This window comes from Periplaneta americana, chromosome 2 (genome assembly GCF_040183065.1).
Source record: "Periplaneta americana isolate PAMFEO1 chromosome 2, P.americana_PAMFEO1_priV1, whole genome shotgun sequence".
Taxonomy (NCBI): domain Eukaryota; kingdom Metazoa; phylum Arthropoda; class Insecta; order Blattodea; family Blattidae; genus Periplaneta; species Periplaneta americana.
In genome coordinates, this window is record NC_091118.1 from 21,421,469 (window position 1) to 21,440,808 (window position 19,340).

Genomic DNA, 19,340 nt, shown 5'->3' on the forward strand with positions numbered 1-19,340 from the left:
TTATATATAGCTCAACTTATCACATTATAGGTATACCATTATCGGAAAATATGAAAACAAAAATATAAAATAAGTTAAATATCACTAGAACAGAAAAAAAATGTGAATACGTGAAAACGAGCAATACAACACTTGTCATAATAGTAAGTTAGTTTGGCAACTCGTCATAAGATAATTTTCTACCTTGGATTTGAAAGATTTCAATGTTCGGCAGCCCTTGACTTCAGGCGGCAGAGAGTAAATGAATTAACACGACAGGATCAAAGTAGCATGAACTACTAGTTCAGTCATTAGAATTGCTTAAAATTTCAGCAATATTAAAATTCCATGTAAGCGCCAGCATTTGCTGCACATTTTTCCAGACGTGGCTGAACGTTCCGTACTGCTCTCACAAGCATTTCATTGGGCACCCGCCCACGCTCCTCTCGTCTGACTATAGAATGTTCGCAAAAGGTTAAGTTCCTCTTGAATCCATGCTAGTAGAGACTCCGCAAACTCCATTCTGATATCACAGAGCTTGCACAAAGTGTGGCTTCCATGGCCTCCAATTCATTTCCTTCATCAACCGCTGCACGGACCCATAGGATACACCAGATTCCCGCTGGTGCTGTCGATTGGATTTCTTAGGACTTCTCTGGAAGGCCTCAGTAGCGTCTGCTTTGACCTCCTCTGTGATCACTGTTTTTGGTCGGCCAGCACCCTTCTGTTGCGTAACTGAGCCAGTTGGCGTGAAGTCTCTTGATGGTCTTGTAGTCCAGCATCCAATTTCTTCCTTTCACCATAATTGGGGACTGCCACACCTCCATTCGAGCAGCAATTCGTGTTCGATCGTACACAGACAGTATTGTGGCCATGGTTAATGTTTCAAGATTTACACTACATTTTTCTGGCTACATTAAATGTTTCGGACCGTATTGAGAACACAATAAAGTAATAGTAATATGCGTTACAAGAGCGGTATGTTGAAGTTTTCATGTTCGAGGAAAAGTTTGAAAAAGCGAAACGTAGTTGAGCTTTTTTAATTTCAGGGAATTGAAAGAAAACATACCTCTCGTGTATCGTACATTATTTTGTGCGAAGATCGTTTATTACATACCTGAAAGAGGAATTTCTAATTAGTTGCAATGAAATCTCCATCTTGGTTTCTGTTCAATGACGGCAAATTTGCAAAACAAAAATATCTATCTTCAACATTGTTGCTTTAAAATGTTTTCTGTGTTTACTATATTCCAGCAGGCCGTGATATACGTCTGTCTTTTTTTTTTTCCCCAGTCTATGATGAGTCTGGAATCTTGTTGATTTTTTCACGGCTTCCTTAATGTTACTTGCATCACGAATGCAGTAACTTTAGTGGAGTTGTAGAGTTTACTTAATTTTTGCAAATATTTAAAAACAATAATTAACAGTGCAATTTAGGTGAAATTGCAGTGGTAAGTTTCCAATTTATAATTATTACTATATTGAACGTCTCTAAAAATAATATGTTAAAAGCCTAAAGCAGTAAAATCAATATGTCACTTAAGCGGTAAGAAGAGGGAAATTGTTATGTGTGTTAGGTTGGGAATACTGAATGTGGAATTTTAGACTTTCCGCGGATTGGTTTAGTGCGGAAACCAAGCAAATATGCACGATCTCGCACAAAATAAAATAAGTTTCTTTTGTGCTTTTAATGGTATGGAACACGGTACATTTTAGCTGTGGAATGGGTCACTTAACCTGATTGATTTCGCTACTAGAGTATAATAAAAAGTTGGACATAAATATGGGTCGCTGTGTATGTATTATTTAACTGTATGGCACCTTAAAACGAAAAATATTCATCTACGAATGCATGCAGTTAAAAAAGCATAGGCCTATTTACTTTTAGTATTCGCCAGGTTATAGGTTAGAATCTTCTTCATTAAAAAAATACATGTAAGTTAACTCGAGATATAGTCCGGATCAGCTTACTTAATACCGTAAGAGTGAAACCTAACCATTTTCCAGGGGCGATTTCTCAGGGCATGCTATGCTTGCTGCGCAAGCCCAATATTTTCGTAGAATGTGTATTTCTCAAAATGGCGTTACGTACATTAAAATTTATTTTGATTTTTGGAATACTGTATAGGCGTAATACCATCCGCAGGTTGCACACCGCAAGTGTCTCATTGCTTGCTCGTTTCTCAGAGCTACAGGAAAGACGTAGAAATAGCGAGAATATGATGTGCGCGCAAGTGCCTTCCTCCTTAGTCTATCCTAGGCACACATGCTTCTGATGTGTTGTTTGAAGCTCTGGTCCGAGAGCTACACCAACGATTATTTAACGTTACACAGAGCAGTATTGACAGCGGGAATGTGCTGTGATTTGCGAGTGCAATGTAATTGTATGAGCGGAATGCATGTGTTAGCTGCTGCATGTATTATTAATTCTTAAACATTAATTTGAAGTATTGCACCGAGTTCGGAATTGTGTGTTACTGAAACCCCATTATTAAATCAATTTTCCCGAAGGACTATTCAAGAGAAGACACATTACAGAGAATATGTGCGCTGGTTCAGTGCATCTCAATACAACAATATGCATTGGTTGGCAGGGTCGAAAAAACTGAATCAACTGTTTTGTTGGCCGTGTTTGTTATATTATATCGAACTTCTACATCTGATAAGCGAATATGATCCATGACACATAATGATTTCATAATTATAAAATAAATTATTTATGTGGGTCTGATTATTTTTATTAATTATGAATTATTATATCCTCCCATCTTCCCTTATGAATAAAAGAGCAAGCCTAACTTTCGTCACTAGCATTCGTCCCTGCCATTTTCCCCCTTTACTAATGGATTATGGTGATTTTCTAGTTTGAAGGTTGAATTTTCTTTTGCCATCTTCGTTTGGAATTTAGATACTGAGAAATAATACGTATAAGAATTGGTAGTGATTTTCTAACTGTTATGTTAGTAGCAATTCTGAAAAGTCAAATTCTTCTAGATTTCTGAGCCGATTACTAAAAGTTAGTGAAATTCGAACATACTAATAATTAATTAATATCAGTATTATATTAATACATACCAGTTATTTTATGTGTTGCGTTGCGTTACGGTTACAATTCAAGATTATAGCACAGTCTACTATATACAGTCGCGAAGCTTGAGGTGATTTTTTGCAAATCTCGTGATGAAGCGCTCCAAGCGGTTAGCAACTAGAAACAATAGACTGTCCACGGTCGACTTTGGACTGTGTCGTATTTCCATCGAGTGCTAGCTCGTTGCGTATTTCACATTGATGCTTGTGAAATGTTCGTTATTGGTTGTAATGAAAATGTTAATGGCTAAAATACAATAATTGGAATAATAATATTTTACTAGAGACGTAGAAAAATTAAGTTTGTTTTAATGACATTTATTGATCACGTTTTATTTAAATTCTGGTGGGATTATTATTGCTTAGGCCTACTTTTTTTTTTCAAAGGATATGTTTTTAATTGTAGCTGTTAATTTTGTTGTTATTTTTATTTGTTACTTTACTAGAGACGTAGAAAAAGTCTGTTACAATACAATTTATTGATCACGTTTTATTTCCAATTCTGGTGTGATTATTATTGCTTAACCTCATCCCACTTTGTTAACTACGTAAGCCTACACTACAAGTACCGGTACACGTAAGTTACTCCATTAATTCATATTTCCATTATTATTATTGTAAAGGGAAATGCAAATTAATAGTTATTGGTTTCATAGTTAATTATCGCTATAATCTTGAATGAGTGAAGCTATTGTAGTAAATTTCAGTTCGTTTTGCACAAACAAAAATTATATTAACTTATTTCTTGCAGGTATCTTCGAGTTTATGGTGGAATTTAATATACTTCATTAAAATAATAAATTAACTTTATGCATTTAATATTTCAATAATGGAAGGAAGGTGTTAATTTTTCCAAAAGAACATAACGAAAGTGTAACATATTTTGTCGTCTACTAGGAGAGAGATCTGCGATGATGAGGCGATAGTAGCGATCCTAGTGGTGGGCAACTACCCATGTTTGCATTTTTACTACATATTGAGCTTCGCGACTGTATATAGTAGACTGTGATTATAGTCGGATAACTGTAAATAACTATAACATATGGTGTGCTACATGCTCTTGGGTGATCGACAGAAAATGCGCACGGAGACAGCAATTATAAATAGAATAGCAAAATTATTAGAAGTAAGTAAGTATCCTTAATCATACATTTCCGTAATTAATTTATTGTTACATGTTGTTTCTTTTCTTTAGTGAGATAAAATCGATTCTGACATTAAAATGAATTTACAATAATGCTTTATACACGCATTCCTTACAACTACAAAGATAAAATTCTTAGCAATCTGATGCACGTAATAATTAGTAAAGGAATGTGGACAACAATAAAACTTAATTTGATAAAACCTTAAAATTTCAAATATATTTCAAATTCTGTTAATTCATTAGGACTAAAGAAAAAGCTAGTTTTTATTTTTTTTCAACACAAAGACGAAGGCATTAGGCCTATTAAAGAATGTTGTTGACTCACGTTTTATGATCCCTCGGAAATCGAAAGTACGATTTGGAGCAATTTGTAATGCTGCAATTGTCACAATTATAAACAGCACATATACACCCTGGCATTTTAACACAGCACTAATTAATAAAACTATTAAAACTAGCCCAGCAACAATATACATTGCAGTTGACTACAGCTTGTTTCGCGGGTTTCACTACACCGGTCGCCTAGGTAGCAGCACCAGCGTCTTTCGCGCGCAGAACTGCTAGCTGTCCGGAATTATTATAGTAAGGTATTTGCTTATACTGCAGTTTTTATTTCCAATTCCTTTTGATTTATTCATTTGTTTATAATACACTTCCTAGACGAAATAGTGATAATATGTTCGCATTATTTCCAATTCCTTTTGAATTATTCATTTGTTTATAATAAACTTCCTAACACGAAATAGTGATAATATGTTCACATTATTTCCAATTCCTTTTGATTTATTCATTTGTTTATAATACACTTCCTAGACGAAATAGTGATAATATGTTCGCATTATTTCCAATTCCTTTTGAATTATTCATTTGTTTATAATAAACTTCCTAAACGAAATAGTGATAATATGTTCACATTATTTCCAATTCCTTTTGATTTATTCATTTGTTTACAATAAACTTCCTAGACGAAATAGTGATAATATGTTCGCATTATTTCCAATTCCTTTTGAATTATTCATTTGTTTATAATAAACTTCCTAAGACGAAATAGTGATAATATGTTCACATTATTTCCAATTCCTTTTGATTTATTCATTTGTTTATAATAAACTTCCTAGACGAAATAGTGATAATATGTTCACATTATTTCCAATTTCTTTTGATTTATTCATTTGTTTGTAATAAACTTCCTAGACGAAATAGTGATAATATGTTCACATTATTTCCAATTCCTTTTGATTTATTCATTTGTTTATAACAAACTTCCTAAACGAAATAGTGATAATATGTTCACATTATTTCCAATTCCTTTTGATTTATTCATTTGTTTATAACAAACTTCCTAAACGAAATAGTGATAATATGTTCAATTTATTTCCAATTCATTTTTATTTATTAATTTGTTTATAACAAACTTCCTAAACGAAATAGTGATAATATGTTCACATTATTTCCAATCCCTTTTGATTTATTCATTTGTTTATAATAAACTTCCTAGACGAAATAGTGATAATATGCTCACATTATTTTCGACAATTACTGGTATTGTGAATGCACTTTATAAACAAAACACCATCTAAAATTATTGCCAACCTTTGTTTCAATTCTGCCAACTATGGAATAGATAAGCTTGAAATAAACGAGCGAAATAATAACATGATATTCCATAATAGTTAAGCTGTCCCATGAATAGGCTTAGTTATTTGAAGATTTATTTCGCGATCGTACAATCGGGCCTCATACACATTATTTTCTTTCATTTTATTGTGGAATTCCACAGAACCCATGGCGTAGAAGCATGGGTTCTATTCATATAATTTAATTAACTAGCAAACAACTTTTCTCGGCCAGGACGCCATGTTTCTTGTGGTAGTTGACGTCATAATATTTTCCAATCCCATCGGTCAGTTCCTTCAAACAACTGTCAAGTCTTTGATGGATTAGAGCATGTTATGATTTACTGTCAAGGCAACAGAAAACTTTTAAAATATTGTAAGTGATTTCACAATAAAACTTGTAAAGAATTGGCAAGTCTGGAAAAGTCTAAAGAAGCATTGAATTTGACGAATTTGATCGTGTACAAGCAACTTTTAACTTGAATCTCATTTATTGCATCTAATCCCTGACATTTTCTTCCAGATTCCAAACTGGAGACATGGCCTTTCATGCGATTGCCAGTCATGGTTTCCATAATCGCTCTGTATCTATACTTCGTGCTCGTAAAGGGTCCGCGCTTCATGGCCCATCGTAAGCCCTTCAGTCTACAACCTATTTTAGTCGCTTATAATTCCTTTATGGTCTTATACAGCATTTTCCTCGTTATCTATGTAAGTAATTTATGTAAATTTCAGTATTTTCAGTTCCTTTTAAAATAACAAAATCACAAACCATTATTAAATTATAGGCTAATTTAGCCAACATTTTCTAATTAAATAGTCCGTCGCTATATCGATAAACAATGTAATTTCCCCTAACTATGCAACTATGATTCACATTTTGTAATCCTTTTAAACAGAAAATTCATATAAGCAATTGAGGGGTTTGGAGAAAAACCAGGCAGTTCAAATTCAGTACTTTTCGAGATAATGAAGAAAAACTTACCGCCAAACAACAAGCATGCACAGAAGAGGCAGGTCCAAAATGCATTATAACTGTGAATGTAATTCTTGGAACTACTTGGTTCTTCCACCAAACGAAAGAGCGTATTTTTTTTGTCCTCTGTGCATAAATAACTCAAAAATGAAAAGAAATTGTAGCTGCCTGCTTTTTCCCCCAAACTCCTCAATTGAAATTCAATGATATTTTGGTTTTATAAAGTTGTATGCCTGGGTAAAAGAAATTCCATACAAGAACTAAAATTACCTTTATTAATACTAGAGCATTCGATAAGCAATGGCAACAATGCTGTATATCAGTGCCCCCAGCAATGAGTATTGAAATCTTGTACTATGTACTAGAACATCCATTGTTTCATAAATTTACAATATTGAAAGTCTCGAAGTAACCATATTTTGTAAGTACAGTGGCTGTTTCTGATCTGTAGTAAACAATACAGCCCTAAAGGTACGAAATAAGGTGCTTCATAAATATCAAAGTTGCAAGAGAAAAACATGCAACTCAGTGCTTTAGGGCATTACAAGAAGTCTGTGGAAGAGACGTCCTACCATACTGAACTACTGCGAGTTGGGTGGAAGCAAATCATTTGCTTTCAATCAAGAGTTGACATCCGAAGAGCTTTAGATTGGTCAGTGAGAGAGATATCCAGAAATGCTGCTGCAGATGGAGTCCGCCGTCTTCCAAGAATTTGGCAACGTCTTGTTGACATGGCAGGAGACTGTATTTGAAGAATGTAATGTCAAAAGTAATCTAAATAAATTTAGTGTGAAACAGTAACTATGTTGCCATTACTTCTCGATTGCTCTAGTGATTTATTAAAAAGGTTTAATTACTGGTAGCATATATAGTTGTAATGTAAGTTGCCCAACCATTAATCGGAAAATTTTTTTCCATTTTAACTACAATAAGAAATGTGCCTGGACCATAGTTGTATTCTTTACTTACTGGCTTTTAAGGAACCCGGAGGTTCACTGCTGCCCTCACATAAGCCCGCCATTGGTCCCTATCCTGAGCAAGATCAATCCAGTCTCAATCATCATATCCCACCTCCCTCAAATCCATTTTACTATTATCTTCCCATCTTCCTAACTAATACTCTATATGCATTTCTGGATTCGCCCATACGTGCTACATGCCCTGCCCATCTCAAACATATGGATTTAATGTTCCTAATTATGTCAGGTGAAGAATACTATGCGTGCAGCTCTGCGTTGTGTAACTTTCTCCATTCTCCTGTAACTTCATCCCTTTTAGCCCCAAATATTTTCCTAAGAACCTTATTCTCAAAAACCCTCAATCTCTGTTCCTCTCTCAAAGTGATAGTTCAAGTTTCACAGCCATACAGAACAACCGGTAATATAACTATTTTATAAATTTTAACTTTCAGATTTTTTGACAGAAGACTAGATGACAAAAGCTTCTCAACCGAATAATAACAGGCATTTCCCATACTTATTCTGCGTTTAATTTCTTCCCGAGTGTCATTTATATTTGTTACTGTTGCTCCAAGATATCTGAATTTTTCCACCTCTTCGAAGGATAAATCTCCAACTTCTATAGTTCCATTTCGTACAATATTCTGATCATGAGACATAATCATATACTTTGTCTTTTCGGGATTTACTACCAAACCTATCTCTTTACTTACTTGAAGTAGAATTTCCGCGTTTTCCCTAATCGTTTGTGGATTTTCTCCTAACATATTCACGTCATCCACATAGACAAGAAGCTGATGCAACCCGTTCAATTCCAAACCCTGTCTGTTATCCTGAACTTTCCTAATGGCATATTCTAAAGCGAAGTTAAAAAGTAAAGGTGATAGTGCATCTCCCTGCTTTAGCCAACAGTGAATTGGAAAAGCATCAGATAGAAACTGACCTATACGGATTCTGCTGTTGTATTCTTACTGATTTTAAACACTTACATATAAACAATCTGCAAATTATTAGGATCTATCTTCATTTAAATCAGATGCTAGATAACCATCGCAGTTGATAAAGCGTCGTAAAATAAACCAAATAAAAAGGCACCGTAGGGTATGAGTTCATTACCATTAATCATTACTTTTTATAATAATTCATATGCAATTTCCCGAAATGTTTGTAACAAACATGCTTAGCCAGTAGAATTCCTCGTCAGTGGAATTCCCTTTCGCAAAATACTAGGAGCTGCAAAACAATAATCTTCAAGGATAACCTCCTTAGCATTTCATTCTAAGTATATTGACGTCAGCGGTAACTGATTACACAGTAACTTCGTTCTTTAGACATTCATCGTGATAAAGGTGTATTTTCACAACTTTATCATTCTCATTATAATTTCTTCCTATTATCTAGCTTTACTTGAAATATATTGAACTTTTATGTATATTAGTTTAATTTTGCTACACAGTTTGTATTTCATTGTGTAATTAATATAGTAAAACCCCGATAAGACGCTGTTCAAGGGACCGGGTGTAAACCGCGTATTGGGCGGGTATATTAATTTTGACTTATATACAGTATCTATTAGCATTTTTCTTTATTGAAATACATGATTCATAATACAGTATTACTCCATTATGTAGCCTAATTACCAGGCTTCGAGACTTCGGACCCGATAGAGCAGTTCAGTGGGATATCCGCATAACGGCGTACTGAGTATAGTGGTAAAGCGTACAGAGGGTGGGGGTACTGTAGAATGAATGCCAACAAATACGCAAAGGAAAACGCTCTGGATTTGAAGGTTCTGATGAATAATTTGGTTTTCATACAAACCTATTTTCAAACTGTGTCTGAAACTATTACACGGTTAGAAAAGTCAGAGTAAGAGATGCCGGAAGCCCTCAAATTAGTTGAGGAAATGACACAGAGAATTAATGAGACACCAAGTACACCGGTTACTGAACGTGTAAAACAGAAGTGGAAATCAATTTTATGTAAAAATAACGGATATGGAGCATTGTGTAACATAAACAGCAAATTAGTGGACATACAGTCACCCGAGAATAAAGGACTGTCTCTTAGAGACTGCAATGTTGTTAGGTTTCTTCGTTTGCTCCTATCACGTCATGCGATGTAGAGCGCAGCTTTTCACAGTACAAACTGTGTTTGGCAAATAAGCGAAAAATATTTACGTTTGAGACGTTGAAAATATATATTGTAGTGCATTGCAATTCGGTGCTGTAACTGCACTTCCTAAAGACGACCAATAAGATAAATGAAGAAATTAAAATTGCTACATGTTTATTTCCACCATTAACACTGTGTATAATTAAACACAAATGCTTATAAAAGACAGGAGAATAAATACTTTTCACATTCTTTTGATATTGTCACTGTGTAATGTATATTTACTTTCAGAATGTACATATGTGTGTGTTCCCCCATACTACCGTATTCTATTCTATACCTTGACCAAAACTACTTCCGACTTGAGAGCTTACAGAGAAGGGGTAGCAGTGTTGCCATGTTGCCCATCTTCCGTGTAAGCGAGCGCGCTGCCGATAGAGTGCAGTAATGAACGGCTGACATGAACACATACATTTCTAACCAATTTGTTGAACACTAGGCATTAAAATTTGTGTACATTATTATTTTTAGTCTATTATTATTATTATTATTATTATTATTAGTAGTAGTAGTAGTAGTAGTAGTAGTACCGGTATTCTTCAATGTATTACCGTTAGAAAAGCATCGAAAGGACTGTAAACTGTAAAATCAGGTTTAAATTTAATACGAAGCCTTTACTTTTGTGAGTGCTGGTATTCTTCAATGTAATATTAGAAAGGCGTTGAAAAAATTGTAAACTGTAAAAATATCAATGATTAAAAATCTACACGGCCTTTTTATTTTCCAATATCGATAACAGTGCTCTTATTAATTTTAACACAAGCAGCAGTTCTCATTACAATTTGCGCCAAAGGTAAAAGAGACCCGCCATTATCTTTTTCTCTCTCAAAATACTCTATCACATAACACACCATCTCTCGCGCTTGACTCTTTACCGGGGCATCTTGTCCAATATTCTTTGTTCTCCACCTGCCTTTACTTCCTTCAGACATTGCACAAGTCACCTGGTTAGAAAATCTCGCAGAAACTAGAAAACACACACTAGTCACACACTCCACCAATAACAAGAAGATAATACGTCTAATATAATTTGAACACAATAATTTCGAGACTCTAAAACAATAATACAACTAAATAATATTTTTAATTCCCACAAAGCACGCGCTAACCAGCCAACTCAAAGTCATTCCGGGCACTGTATTCACTACTAGGCCGTAGTATTCACGTGCAACTTGTAAACATAGACACGGCAACACCGTCCCGTTACCATGGTTACGCGTCTCTCGTGATTGGTTGATGTATGTATGTATGTATGTATGTATGTATGTATGTATGTATGTATGTATGTATGTATGTATGTATGTATGTATGTATGTATGTATTTATTCACACTGCAATGGGTATATACCCGGTGGCACTGGTAACTAATTACACTCAATAATGACAATAATAAACTTATTAATTAAAAGTACAATTAATAACAATACTAATAATAATAATAATAATAATAATAATAATAATAATAATAATAATAATAACAACAGGGAATATACTAAATTAAATGAAACGATCACTTAAAATAATATTTGAATTATTCTAATTTGTATCTTAAAACTAAGATCGAACTAAAACCCACGAGTATATGTTCATATCTGCACAAGTACCTTTCAACATTACACTCATTTCGCTGTTAACTCACTCACTGCACCGGAACTACGACACATTTCACTGATTCTATCCTGATTTCACTAACACTTAAAAACATTTCACTGTTCAAATTCTTTGCACTGCCACTATAAACTATAAAGCTTCACTGACAGGAACACGTTTCACTTACACAGCACACTTCACTGACACGACATACTTCTTCACTGATACAACTTAATTCTTCACTGATACAACACTTCAATAACAACATATCATTTACACCCTTTAACTACTGTGCATAATTACCGTCTATTAGTAAGGTCCTTAAGCCTATTTTTAAATGCATTTTTGGTTGTTGGTAAAGCCATGGTAACATGCTAAAGACACCATTTGTCAGGTCGGAAGTAGTTTTGGACAGATCCTAAATAGCAACGTTGTTACCTCAACACATCTCTACCTTTTGCTACCTGCAGCGAGTCAACAACCTATAGTACATGCACAGTAAACTTATTGTATCGGGTCCCAAGTCTCGAAGCCTCGTAATTACTATACCTTACGTCAATGACATTTACAATATGTACTGTACTTAATTCTTTCGAAAAAAAAAAAAGCCATTTATTGTTCTTTGCCGTGTGTGTGTTCTCCAAGTCCTCATGTTTACCACACTTCGGTTCCTGCGATTACATCCTCCCGACGTCGCAGTTGTAGTGATTGATTCGCGATTTTTTATTATCGTTCTTAATGTCGATTATGGGATTCCTAATGCATCAGAGAGTTGTTTCTGAGTAAGAGTACTGTTTTCATCGTACTTTCGTAAGATTTCCAATTTTTCCGACACAGAAAGGGCTTTTCGTTGAACACTCACTGTAATCACATTCACAGACACTTCAATACACTAAAGGACAACAAACTGCCCAGCAAAAATTTCCAGAATTTTATTACGGCCGAGTGAGGAATGCTGTTTGAGAGAGAGGGTTAGCAAGAGGGTGAGGTATTGTAACTGTATGTAGGCTTTAAGCACGCAGATAAGGAATCGAATAAGAGAGCGTAACAAGAGGGTGAGGCATACAGTACATTGCTGAAAATTACATCGAAAATATTCCACAAAAAACAGCGTATTATGCGGGACTTGAGCGCAACAAACGGGGTATTTTATAAAGGCGTTATATATGAAATGTGCAGGAACCGGACAACAAAAGCATATTACACGGGATAGCGTAATAAGCGGGCGCGTCGTATCGAGGTTTTACTGTAGTTCATAGTTTTTTACTGTTTAATTCATAAATTTACTCATGTATACACGTAACTTTTATCGAACTCAATTTGTTGTGATCTTCGTAACTTGTAAGTTCATTCATATGTATGCATACTTTTTGCTGGTTGATTGGAAGAGAAGGCCTTACGGTCTTAACTCTGCCAGCTAAAATAAATTATTACTAGCCTATACTTGATCCCTCTTTCATGTAGGAAGGCGAATGAAATGCTATAGGGACTTAATTGCAAATTTAAACCTTAACCCATGTCCTGGTTTTTTGCCGGAAGGGAGAATTACTGAGAATAATAATATAATTCGTTCAATGATTGCCAATGAACTTCGCCGGGCTGATAAGTATGAGGTGTAAGAGGAAATTGGGTGCCTTTCTGCTGACGGATTAACTCGAAGAGCAGATATCATTGTTATAGACCGAAAAAAAATGTGGACTCATTCTAGATCCCACAGTCCGTTTTGAGAACAGCGAGGAACAACCTAAAGAAGTCCTAAAAGAAAAACGGGCAATTTATCTGCCATGATGCAATGATTTGGGGACAAACATAACATCAAGACATGGGACGTTATAGGAATTATGATTGGGGCTAGAGGCACAATCCCACGGGAGTCCTTAGAAGTCTTCCGAAAATTAAAAGTTCCTGACAGCACCCTGGACATGATATCTTCTACTGCACTGAAGTCATCGATTAGCATAATTAATCATCATTTATATTCTTTATAAAATGTAATTTGTCTTGTAGCCTAAATTGTTTGTTGCATTTCCAATAAATTTTTCTATGACAGCCTACCTAACTAACACAGAATAAATATGGGAAATGCGTGTTATTATTCGGTTGAGAAGCTTTTAGCATCCAGTCTGCTGTCAAAAAATCTGAAAGTTAGAATTTCTAAAACAGTTATATTACCGCTTGTTCTTTATGGTTGTGAAACTTGGACTCTCACTCTGAGAGAGGAACATAGGTTAAGGGTGTTTGAGGAAAAGGTGCTTAGGAAAATATTTGGGGCTAAGAGGGATGAAGTTACAGGAGAATGGAGAAAGTTACACAACACAGAACTGCACGCATTGTATACTTCACCTGACATAATTAGGAACATTAAATCCAGACGTTTGAGATGGGCAGGGCATGTAGTACGTATGGACGAATCCAGAAATGCATATAGAGTGTTAGCTAGGAGGCCGGAGGGAAAAAGAGCCTTTGGGGAGGCCGAGACGTAGATGGGAAGATCATATTAAAATGGATTTGAGGGAGGTGGGATATGATGGTACAGACTGGATTAATCTTGCTCAGGATAGGGACCAATAGCGGACATATGTGAGGGCGGAAATGAACCTCCGGGTTCCTTAAAAGCCAGTAAGTAAGTAATAACAATGATAATAAAATTAATAATAATAATAATAATAATAATAACAATAATAATAACTACAACAATAATAATAATAATAATAATAATAATAATAATAATAATAATAATAATAATAATATTGGTGTACAAATGCGCAAAGTAAAATTCATTACAATGACACAGTTTATATGTCTGGCATCATTTCTTTTCAGCCCTTTTTTAATGGTCACATGAAATATTTGTACGAAGGAGGTTACTGTCATCCCAAAGTACGAACACCAAGTGAATATTTATTATTAAGAGTAAGTACTGCTCTCATATATATTTTACCTGTATTTATTAATACACTTTAACTTCTAGGTCATATCGCGACTATTTCTAGTTTATCGCTGGCAATGCTTCGCTTTAGTATGTCTATTATTCCGTGGTAACAGGACTCCAATCTCGCATTCGCCTCCAATCAACTGAAAATTAGTCATATTTAGCTGAGGAGAACCAAGGAGGAAACCTCGATCAGATTCGTCGGCATAGGAAATCGAACCCGGGACCTCCTATGCCAGTCTAGTACGTTATAACTGAAAAATTTTGCTATGTTCATTTTTGTTATTCAATTCAAATAAAATAAATATTCCAGTCTTACCAGTGTCTAATTCGACACTTTATTCATGCTTTGAAGTAAAATTCAAGAATTGCTATTTTTTTCACTGCAAGTTAATTAAATTTTCCACTTCGCCATTCAAAATTGTTATTTTATCCCTATTATTTTAATCTATTTTAGTGCTGAAGCCGCATTCCGAAATGACGTAATCTACAATTTTTTGGTCTTGCGGCTAGGAACACGTCCTTGACGTGGAATCTGAAAGTGTGTGCGGAACTGAACTGAAGGATTAAATGGCATATCATAAGGACTAAATTCATATTACTGTTTGATATGTGACTTCAATATTTTTAATTTTATGTGCAGCTGAAAATGGGGAGATATTTCTGCCTCATCTTGTACACACATTTATAATGACAATGTTAAATCCTCATGTAATATACAGGGTGTTTCTAAATTAGACCGACAAACTTTGGAATCGGATAGATAACCTTCTTTGAAACAGTTTTTGTTAAGGAACCCATGAGTTGCGATATTTCCTTTCAGAGTAAGAAGAGTTTATGTCATTACGTGGTTCGATCGTATAGGAAGGGATCGAAGTAATTAGTTACGTGAAAAGTGAATCACCAAATCATTAATGTTAAAAAACACTCATTTCAGTGTTAAATTAGCAGTATGGATCCGTTGTTTTACTGTATCGTCACTACAAGTGCTAGAACACGCGTCCATTGACTTCCAGACAAGCATTCCATCTACGTGCCATACTTTGCCGTACCCTTTCAAAGACGCCAGGCATTTCCCTGATTTCAGCTACTGCGCAGACAATGCGTGTTGCAAGATCTTCTTCAGAGTCAACAAGGGTTTCATTAACCACAGGTAGTAATCAAATCGAGTTAATGCATGATATCGAGCTCAGGGAATAAAAACCGGTCGAAGAATGATTCTCCGTTGCTGGAGTAAACAAATTGGGTGATAGCATTAAACCCCTCTTGCATTGAAACGAAGCGTCCTAGCCCATGGGCTCCTTAACGAAAAATGTTAAAAGGTTATCTATCCGATTGAAAAATTTGTCGGTCTAATTTAGAAACACCCTGTATTTTGAAATCCATATGATACTATATAATACAAAAGAAATACTAAAATAAAGTTCAATATCAAATATTTTATTATCCCTATAGGAAAACGTCTTCTTAAGGGGACACTCAACTTAAAAATTGGAGCAAAAATATCATTTTGTGTATCAGTTTTACAATATTATCTGTTTGAAGCTATTTATGATTTTTTAATCATTAACAAATTTAGAATTTAATTTCATAGAAATAACAAAATTAATTTTTACACTAATTTACGTGACAGAACTACATCAATACGCAGAATTCTTCCCCTATTCATTGAGAAGTCACAGTCAAAGCCAAAAAATAAAAAATGATAATTAAAAGTGATATTTAAATTAATGATTGATTAAAAATTGAAATATTTTTTATTTTGAAAAGTATTGGATCTAATGAGCTGAGATTTTGCATGTTACTTTCCATGTGTATATTAAACTTTTTCTCCAAATTTGAAAAATATTGGTCAAATACGAAAAAAGTTACAAAATATAGTTGAGTGTCCCCTTAATTATTTATATAAATAGTTTATGTAACAGCTCAAGTAAATAAACTACAAATGGAGTACTGTTGGTTACATGATATAAAATATGATTTGTTGTAAAACACGTAAAACATAATTTTATTATAATAAGATATTGTGTGTCATTTTTATGACACCGTTTATTTACTCAAAACTACCTATTCGTGAAATCATATTTTACATTTCGCATTCCAAATGGTGTTTAGATAGATGTAGTCCCTATTCCTTATTGAAGTATATGTACGCTACAAGCAGATCTATTGTAGATTCTTTAATCATAGTAACAATATGACTTCTCCTGTTTTCTTTCCAGGAATCTTCATACGGCTGGTGGTACTTGATATCCAAAATAGTGGAACTATCAGACACGGTAGGATTATTAAAGAAATAATTCTGTATAACACACACTTTCTTAATTCAATGCGTTGAAAACGTAAAGATGTCCTCTTTACATACCATGAAGGGGTATGGTAACCATGGAGATAGAGATCTATGTTTTCATGTCCTCGGCACAAGAATATTTATTTATTATTAAGAGTTAAATGTAATAAACAAAACATTTCGGTTTTGACTAGTCCCTTTTCAGTCTATTATTAAATTCAACATAGCGTTATGGTTTGGGGTGGAATTAAAAAAAAATCTTAATCCATTATATTTTTTACAAAAACGAATAATTAAAATTTGTTTAGAGAAACATTTAGATTATTCAACTATTTTTTTCTAAATTTTAATATATCAAAAACTCAACAAATTTTAAAATGTGCGCTGTTAATATTTAACACAAAAATCTGAATAAGTTTATAATACTATAGACACATGAGCACGGTACAGATGAAATAATAGCACAGTCTACTATTACAGTCACGAAGCTTGAGTTTTGAGGGTGCTAGAAACAATAGACTGTGACGGTACTATTTTGCATTGCCTGTAATGAGGCGATATTAGCGATCCTAGTGGTGAGCAACTATCTAATGTTTGCATATTTACTACGTATTGAGCTTCGCGACTGTATATACTGGACTGTGATAGCTTGTCATGAGTAGAACCTAAATATTTCACATCTGCTGGTTTAAAGCACAGAATTAATGTTGGCTCTCAGTTGTATAATTCTACAACTAAAATACAAGCAGAACTTTTAAAATGCAATTCACTGAAATATAATAAAATTAAAAATGTGTTAATATCTTCAATTTGATTAAGTAAATTTATATGTGTACAAATTAATAGGCCTGGTCCAGTATTTTATCTGTATTATCTAAATTCTGAATAATTACTTTTTACAAAGCTATGTAAGCTTACATAAGTTTAATAACAAGCCTTATTTATTTAGTGTATTTTTCATGATTTGTTTCATTTGACTGACGTACAGAATTATGCAAATTCTCATTTATTTTAATTTATATTCTTATGTAAGACCTATGTAAAATATTTCATTGTACTCCTTATCTTATTCTAGTTTCAAGTTTATTTCTTTATTCATCTCGTTAATAAATAGTGCTCTTAGTTTTTAACTGCAATCGGGCATATACACAGTTCATTCGGTCCTCAAATATAAGCCTATTAAAATTATTTTTCCCCAAGTTTATTAAACATTTTAACTCGAGTAATTCATTGAAAGTTAGAAACAATGGTAAAACACACAACGCCTAAAATTCGCACATGTATAAGTACGAATAAATCCCGAATTATTTTCTCAGGTATTCTTCGTCCTTCGCAAGAAAGAGAACCAAATAACTTTTCTTCATGTTTATCACCATTCTTCTACGGCCATCTACGTCTGGTTTTATCTTACTTACTTACCAGGTAAGTTTAGATTCTTAGTTATATTAAGTTGGTGCATAAGTTCGTAGCGCTTTTGTTCATCACAACAATGCGTAGTTGGGAGATTATTCGTTTATCGTTTGTCATTTGTTTTCTGGAGTGTTCTTTTTTGTTGTTAAGTTTATTTTTATACACGTTTTAACATCTGTGATCATATCGTGTGTTAGGATTTGTAGGTATACCAGCAGGCCGTTGTTACTATTGTTGAGTTCCTTTTTCTGTTGTGTGTTGTAGATGGCTTGTTTACATGTAGCTGATTTCAGATTTTTTTTTATCAATGTTTATGATATTGGTGACTGAGGCGACACTGAATCATGGTATGCAAATTTCCAAACCGGCATTTACCTCTGTGACTGAGTGAAATCATGAAAAACCCGAGTCAGACTGGCCGGCCACGGGGTTTGAACCCGGGACCTCCCGAATACGAGTCTCAAACGATATCATGTGCGCGCCAATTCGCTCGGTATTTGGAGTGTTGTGTTTGTAAATAAGCATTGAATTTTGCGAATTTGAAGAAAATTTCTGCTGCCTGTGGGCTAAACAAGTTGGAGCAAGTAGAAAAAAAAAGTACACTTCCGATATATGTATTTTTCTGTTTGATTTAAGGGTATATGTACGTGAACGACCACAAATATTATTGGAAAATGCAGGCTCTAAAGTTCTAAAATTTTATAAGAACATGAACTCACAACTGGACAAAAATTACAAGGTACCACAACATGAGTTATTAGAACTTAAATATTTAATAACAGTATAAAAAAGGCTACTAATAATATTTTTCAAACCAGTTTTATCAAAGTATAAAAAAAAAAAATTCTGCAGTTACATCGTTTGCTAACCATAACATTGTTATGGTCTCTCTGACATCTTTAATATTTTTCCTGCATGTAATAAACACTTATTTCTGAAAAGTAGACTACTCTTAGACATATAGATTTATTTATTTATTTATTTACTTATTTACTTATTTATTTACTTATTTACTTACTTATTTACTTATTTATTTATTTACTTATTTACTTACTTATTTACATATTTACTTATTTACTTACTTATTTACTTATTTACTTATTTATTTATTTATTTATTCTGGTGTAGTTAAGGCCATCAGGCCCTCTCTTCCACAACACCAGGAATACAAATACAATA

General features: G+C 34.0%; 1 protein-coding gene across 3 annotated transcripts in view; it reads left to right on the plus strand.

Moving 5' to 3' along the window:
- The window catches only part of LOC138715792 (very long chain fatty acid elongase 4-like), a 50,268-nt gene that overhangs the window by 14,031 nt on the left and 16,897 nt on the right, over positions 1–19,340 (plus strand). For all 3 annotated transcript variants that reach the window (XM_069848889.1, XM_069848872.1, XM_069848881.1), the window contains 4 exons: positions 6,353–6,540; positions 14,353–14,442; positions 16,684–16,740; positions 18,068–18,173. In XM_069848889.1, the coding sequence (XP_069704990.1) occupies positions 6,379–6,540; positions 14,353–14,442; positions 16,684–16,740; positions 18,068–18,173 (415 nt within the window). In that variant the 5' untranslated portion in view covers positions 6,353–6,378. The remainder of the gene's footprint in view (positions 1–6,352; positions 6,541–14,352; positions 14,443–16,683; positions 16,741–18,067; positions 18,174–19,340) is intronic.